This window comes from Camponotus vicinus, unplaced genomic scaffold (assembly GCF_025532165.1).
Source record: "Camponotus vicinus isolate PSW18456_S1 unplaced genomic scaffold, iyCamVici1.0 SCAF_5, whole genome shotgun sequence".
In the NCBI taxonomy this organism is placed as follows: Eukaryota; Metazoa; Arthropoda; class Insecta; order Hymenoptera; family Formicidae; genus Camponotus; species Camponotus vicinus.
In genome coordinates this window covers 17391547-17399356 of record NW_028141977.1, presented here as the reverse complement: position 1 = coordinate 17399356, position 7810 = coordinate 17391547, and the positions used below count along the sequence as shown (strand labels likewise).

Sequence of the window (7810 nt, the reverse complement as noted above, 5' to 3'; positions counted from 1 at the left end):
TTTTCTTTTGATTTATTCTTAATCTTCTTAAATTAGTCTTTCTCTATTGTTGTGTATGTGTATGTGTGTATGTGTATGTATGTGTGTGTGACGTATGCCTTAATTCTTATTAATGCATTAATTATTTTTGTTTCATTTTTTTATATAATGTTCAATAAATAAATTTTTTTTTACTTTAATAGTAAATTTATTTTCTAAAAAAAAATCTTTTTCTCCATAAAAATCGATCATGGTATAAATTAAAAGAAAGGAATTTTTGTTAAAAAAGTTTTTAATTTTTTTTTCTTTTTTTAAATAATTTAAAAAAATAAAACAAAAATAATTAATAATTTTTTAATTTTTAATGTAAAATTATGAATTCTAATATTTAATTTAATTTTTAATGTAAAATTATGAATTCTAATATTTAAACGGAATTGGATTAAATTTTTTTAATTTTTTACAATTTTTTTTATTTACTTTAATTTATCTAAAAAATATACTTAAAACGTAAATATTGTAGGTGATAATAATAATAACAATTTTGATGTAATTATACTCCAAATGTATTTTTTAGATAAATTAAATAGAAAATTGTAAAAACATTAAAAAATTTTTAATCTAATTCCATTTAACAAATTAGAATTCATGATTTTTTACAAATTTCCAAAACAGTTTTTCTTAATTTATCTATCTTTACATGTTTCATCAATTTTCCTAGTTTTGCGGAAAAGACTAGTCCGATGTAAAGTATCAGAAACACTGCGAGTTTCCCTTGTTACATTACGTCTTGAGATCGTAATAGACTGAAACAGTCGATTTACTAAAACAAGGATTGGCAGTTGTATAAGTAAATAGATAGATAGCAATTTACATCTTGTGCAGTCATTGACTTTCACGCAGCTCTCATATGTAATGTAAAATGACGATGAACAACAATTTCGTTGTCATTTTCAACGCACTATCATCATTACGCATGGTGTTACAGGATAATAATATGCACGAAGCAAACTAATTGTCTTTATTTTTTCATCATTGATTTAATAATAAAATAAAATTTCCGAATAAAAAGTTTTCTTCACTGATTGCAATATTTTCCATTTTGAAAACTGGAATTATCGTATCGTGTTATTATAATCCAGACATAATATGTATATATAGTGTGTGTGTATATATATATATTTGTCGAAAGCATGTCCTACTCATGAGTGAATTTTATATTATACATATAATTTTCATATTAAAAATTTTCCTCACTTATTGCATTATTTTCTACATTTCATGTTGAAAACCAGAATTATCGCATTGTGTTTATAATCCAGATATAATATATATAAAGAATTCACACACACTGTGGTGTGAGCAGGACATACTTTTGAAAAATATAAGATATATAATTTATAAATAATACAAAAAGGCTTTTTTACGTAACAAATTACTACTATGCTACTATTATGTGCTTATATTGTGAACAGTACAAACGTCGAAAATTCTAAAATAACATTAAAAAATAACAAATACAATTTGAGAAGTTCTTTTAATTAAAAAAATAATTAAAATTTGAGAGTTCTTAAACGTCTCGGTCCTCGACTAGACTCTCTTTGGTAAGAAATAAATATCGATATTTAGACAACCGAAAGTGTAAAATTGTGGTTTCGAATCAAAAACGCTTTATCCAATTGATGAATATTTCCAACGAAACGTCACGCAAGATTGAACATCATCACTCATCGCAAATTTTTTCCAGAAACTTGCAAAAGAAATTTAGAAACATTCAGACGACTACTTGAAATTATATTGTGGTTGAGTGAAAAATAATAGAATTTTCTATAAATACGTAAAACGTGACACTAATAGAGAAATCAGATGCTGAAAAGAAATCATAAATTGGTGAGAGCATAAAAAAATAATATGTCGCGCATTAAAATAAAATGTAACGAAATCAAGAATGCTTACGAAAATATTTCTTTCAACATTTTAATTCAAAACCATTTTATTCTCCATCTAATATTGACACCTATTTTTTACTGAAAAGAGTCCAATCGAAGATCGAAACGTTTAAGAATTCTTATATTTTGTTAATTACTTTTTTATTTTCAAAGAGAGAACTTCTCGAAATATATATTATCTTTTTATCTATCTATTAATCTAGTTTTAAGAACTTTCGAAATTTATACTATTCATAAGATAAATAATATGCATGCACGTATATACATCCGCAATTTGCTCTTTAATCTTTTTGTATTATTTATTGTTTATTTGATTAATAGGTAAAGGTAAAGGTTTTTGTCATCTATGTATAATTTACATACGTGAGAGTTACATTATTACTCAATGTGCATAGAGTAATAGCATATAGTAAAAAATCTACAAGATGTATATTATAATCCTCATATATGTATGAAGCTGTTGCATCATCGTGATTAACTTTCATGTTTCATCTTCTTTTATTTTTACTTTCACTTGTGAATTTTCTAAAAAAGAAAAAAATTATTGTAATGTATAAATAATAATTAATGTATTATTAAGAACTGAAAAAATAAAAACGATAATATAACTTGTTATGTTATGTGGCTACATAGATTATGCGAGACAATTAATAAATGAAAAATTGTAAAGACAATTATGTAAATTATACAATTATACAAATACAATTCAATATAAATATATGTATCTTGTAATAAACTATTTAAAAAAATATTATATTATATAGTGTAATATTATATAGTGTAATATTTATGCATATACATATATACATATATACCCAGGTAGTCAAATGCAATGAGGTTGCTATCATGTTGCCAATAATTGTTGAAGCAACTAATTTTAACAAACTAGAGACAAGGTGAGACAGCATTATGTCTGTTACGTTGAACTCACATGAATTCATGTGCTAATAACAACAAATTAATTGCAACATGTCAGCATATTGCTGACATGTTGCAGACAACGTAATATACCAATATTGCAAACCATTTGCTTCGTTAATTGATGCATGTAGAAGCAGACATATAGCTGCATTCGTAACGCATTCTATTTCGATGTCAGCAAGTATACTGCAAATATATAATAATACATGCGATGCATTTGTTTGCTGAATATGTCATATCAAGCTTGACTATCTGGGTATATATGTGTGTGTGTGTGTGTGTGTGTGTGTGTGTGTGTTTGTGTGTGTGTGTGTGTGTGTGTGTGTGTGTGTGTGTGTGTGTGTGTGTGTGTGTGTGTGTGTGTGTGTGTGTGTGTGTGTGTGTGTGTGTGTGTGTATGCAGCTTAAATGCAATTCAGAAAATGTAATGCAAATGTTAACTTCATAATATTTTTAAGCAATAAGTTCTGCAAAAAGTACGATTGGGGATTAAAAAATGTAGAAATTCTTAATGAAATTTTTAGTAAATTTTTAGTTTTTTTTTACAAATAAATTTTTCCATTTGTCCTCTTGTCATTAAATTTTTATAAAGAACAATAAGAAATAAAAATAATGAACGCTTTTATTGAGAAAAAATTAAAATATATTATATGATTTTCTTTATATTCTATTTTCAGGGATTTTATTTAATTATATGTTTATGTTTCAATGTCGCAAAGAAATAACATGACATCTAAGAAAGAATGCATTGTAAGAGCACATGAAAATCATTTTTATATTAAAGAGGAGCTTCTGAAAACACCTCTCGTTTTTCACAATATATTTTTTTCTAGCCAAGGTTCTCGTTTAATGTTTCACCATCTGTATTCATTTTCTTTTTAAGAGGCTTCGTAAGATTATGACAATTCCACAAAACTTATTTATATTAAAAACTTACTGAATATACATAAACATCTTGCGTTATAGAATATCTCGTGAACATAGCATGGAACACAACCAGAAATTGTGCACATATGTTACCCACTGAAAATATTCGTGGAAATAGCTTCGTAGTTTCTGTCCACAGAGGGCATATCGGTATTTCAGACTTCATCGCGCAAACACATGCATGTAAGGTGATTTCCTCATATGCGCATCCTTTTTCTGACAGGCATCACTGTTTTAGAAATCATTTAAAAGCGGGCTATGACGTCTTTCGATCTTCTCTCTATCGGTAATTAATTTTATTTATCTCCACAAAATAATTACGCTTGTTTTATTTTTTTCCACAAAATATATTTTAGGTTAGAATTCGACATTGAGTATATTGACTAATTAAATCTCTACTCTATTAATTACTTAGATTAATTAAATTTAAAATGGTAGCTCACTAAACCTTTTCTGATTATGATTTTATCTATTATAATATAAACGCAATTTAAGTCATGCAGATTTTATTATAATTCATGAAAATTAACCTTAACCTCAATCTTGTTGTGTACATATGTAGTTGTTTTTGTATTTATAATCAAATATAATTTAGAGAAAGAGTAGAGAAAAAAAATATAAAAACTTTAGCAAGAAAAAGATATGTCTATCAATTAATGTCATTTATCTAGCAATTAATTACATTATAAAAATTAAATGCTTACAAATATTTATATTTTCTATTAGATCCAACAAGGATATATGATGCGGATTACCTCGGCATTAAGGTTAAGCCAAAGAAAAAGAAATTTGATTCGAGCAAGGACTTTGATCTTGAGAAATTTGAAGCTGACATGGGTTGGAAGTCTTCAAAAGTGATTTTTGAACCAACGGAAGAACTAATGCAAATAAGAAAAGAGGTAAATCCACTGGACAAGATTATGAAAAAGAGTGTTATCACTCCTGATTTCGAAAAATTGCATGTTGTACCGCCATATGAGTTGAGCAAACATCGATTGGAAGTGCGCAAACAACGCGAAAAACGAAAGATGGGTACAGGTGCAGGATGGTTTAACATGAGAGCACCTAAAATAACACCAGAGATTAGACATGATCTTGAAGTATTACGAATGAGATCCGCATTGGATCCCAAACACTTTTACAAGAAGAACGATATGAAAGCTTTGCCAAAACATTTTCACATTGGTAAAGTTGTCGATTCTCCAATCGACTTCTATTCTTCGCGTCTTACAAAGAAGGAGCGCAAGAAAACGATCGTTGATGAACTTATGGCTGATGCAGAGTTCACAAAATACAATAAGCGTAAATATAAAGAAATTATTGAAGAAAAGAAAAAGACACATTATAAGGCACACAAACACGCAAAAAGACTTAAAGGAAAAAGAAAGTAATTTATCACAATTATGTAAGATATTTTACATGCTTAAAAAATTTTTGTAAAAATATTTACAAAATTTTTTATTTATATCTTTAATATTGTAAAATATTGTAAAAATATAATATCATATATGCATACACCAATTTCTCTAAAAATTATATATTAATATGAAAAAAATTTTAATATCTATGTTTAAAGACTGTATTGTAGATGAATTCTTTCCGAAATCGTGACAAAATTCAGAATGGAATTTTATATAATTATTTTTTTATTTATATTGTAATATATAATTTCATAAAAAATATAAAAAAAACAATGAAAAAATAAAATATCGATATACATATACAAAATATATATCGAAATACAGAATATGCAAAATGTAAATTTATAAATAAAATTCTTAAATTTTGTCGCGATTTAAATAGATTACTATAGCAAGCTTTTATACTAAAGCAAACTTTTTACATATATATGTATAATTCTTGATCAATAGCCTATTTATATGGTACGCCTAATGTATATGTATATATGAATAGTAAAACTTAATTCAATCCTCCAGTAACTTCAATAGAGGCTCCATTTATGTAAGAACTTCTATCAGAAGCTAAAAACACGATAACTTCTGCTACGTCTTCTGGCTTTCCCAATCTTTGCAATGGTATTTTTCTTATTAACATTTCCCTATCTTCGTCAGATACATGTGCAGTCATAGGAGTTTCTATAAAACCAGGCAATACTGCGTTTACCCGAATTCCAAACCTGTAGAACATACACAATACAGTTACATGTTTTTCATATTAGCAAATTTTTTAAATAAATTAATCAAGATATATATCTAACACATACTGTCCAAACTCCAACGAAGCGCTCTTTGTCATAGCTATCACTCCAGCTTTTGACGCGCTATAAGTACTGTATCCAACGTAGCTACGTTTAGCAAAAATAGAACTTATATTGATAATTGAAGAATTTTCGGTTGCATTTCCTTCTATCATCGCTTTAACAGCAGTTTGCGTCATTAAAAAGGTACCTTTTAAATTGACATTAATGATATCATCAAAATTACTGTCATCGAGATTCATCAAAAATATTTCCCGCACGATGCCTGCCGAATTAACAATGATAGTAGGAGGCTTTGAAAATTGCTTTACGACATCTTTAAACGCAGTTTCGACACTGTTTCGATCCTCAACATTAATATGTAATGCAATATGTTCAGTACCTGCAAACAAAAGCATATATGATATAGAGTTCATTTTCAGATGCTTATAATATTTGCTATATAGCAAATTAATGATCATAAAATAGAATTAATTATTGAGAGAAATAAATATAATCTCAATAAACTATAAAATTTCAATATTAAGCATATGAAAATGAACTCTATCAGTTTCAAAAATGTCCTCTTTCTCCCTTTGGCATACAAAAATATATAATATATATAAACCTTCTAAAGAGGCAACAATTTCCTGAGCAGTTTTAATATTCTGGTCGGCTGCGACAACGTTTGCGCCTTCACGAGCTAAAACTCGACATACTTCTCTTCCGATGCCGCTTCCAGCACCTACAACAGAATCGAGAAAGAACTAACAAGATTACGCGCTACTTAAACATTTTAATATTCTAATCTAACGCATTTTTGTTGAATAACGATTGCTCTGAACAAATTTTGCTATTTATTTCTTCGGAATGAAAATCTGATTAAACTAAATTAAATAAAAAGAGATCCACGAACCGGTAACGAGTGCCAGTTTTCCAGCTAAGAGTCTCGACATTTCGAAATAAAGATTACGGTTTAAACGACCAGAGCACAACTATAGACGTATAATAAATAAACCGTGCGTTCCCATTCTCTCCTTTGTTTCCGGTAACATGAAATTTTAGAAAGAGAGAATTTATTTTCATGGTAGTTTCTTCTTTATTTAACGACACGTGAGGGAGGGAGGGAGAATCGATCAAAACATATATCAAATGAAGTGGCCCCACTTTTGTTATTGATAGACAGAAAAACTAATACCACAAAAGCATGTTGTCCTTCTATAATTTGTTTAACTTTTTAGCCAAACGCGATGTTTATGAAAAATTTTTTTCAGAAATCCGATGCTTCATTTAGAATTCTGGGTAGCCCCTCACGAGTTCTAACGATTATTATTAAAACTCGAAGCGCTAAAACCAAAATTGAAAGAGTTCTCGTCGATTTTCGTCTGTCGGGTCGAATATGTCCAAGTCCCTCGGATCGAAAAATTTTTCGCAGAAATCCGGCGTTCTATTAACAGTTCTGGGTAGCCCCTCACGAGTTCTAAAGATTATTATTAAGACTCAAAGCGCTAAAATCAAAACTGACAGAGTTCTCGACAATTACCGTTTCTCGAGTCGAAAATTTCTAAATCCCTGACATCGAAAAATTTTTTTCTTTCATTTTTTTCTTTTCGAGCGTAAATATAAAGAGATTATTGAAGAGAAGAAAAAGACGCATTATAAGGCACACAAGTACGCAAAAAGACTTAAAGGAAAAAGGAAGTAATTTATCACAATTATGTAAGAGAGAGAGAGAGAGATATTTTACATGCTTAAAAATTTTTTATTGATATCTTTAATATTGTAAAAAAATAATACCAAATATATATTCATACACCAATATATAACAAAAATACCAA

General features: G+C 28.1%; 2 protein-coding genes across 2 annotated transcripts; one reads left to right on the top strand and one right to left on the bottom strand.

Annotated features, from left to right (window-relative positions):
• Nucleotides 1-3909: 3909 nt before the first annotated feature.
• On the top strand, nt 3910-5296 carry LOC145972111 (deoxynucleotidyltransferase terminal-interacting protein 2). The gene is made up of 2 exons (XM_083100386.1): nt 3910-4061; nt 4502-5296. Exons 1-2 carry the CDS (start codon nt 4034-4036, stop codon nt 5164-5166), a joined length of 693 nt encoding a protein of 230 aa, XP_082956512.1. The 5' UTR covers nt 3910-4033; the 3' UTR covers nt 5167-5296.
• LOC145972109 ((3R)-3-hydroxyacyl-CoA dehydrogenase-like) lies at nt 5219-7026 on the bottom strand. The gene is made up of 4 exons (XM_083100382.1): nt 6889-7026; nt 6601-6717; nt 6000-6375; nt 5219-5912 (listed from the first exon to the last, which is right to left on the bottom strand). Exons 1-4 carry the CDS (start codon nt 6926-6928, stop codon nt 5696-5698), a joined length of 750 nt encoding a protein of 249 aa, XP_082956508.1. The 5' UTR covers nt 6929-7026; the 3' UTR covers nt 5219-5695.
• Between the last annotated feature and the right edge of the window lie 784 nt (nt 7027-7810).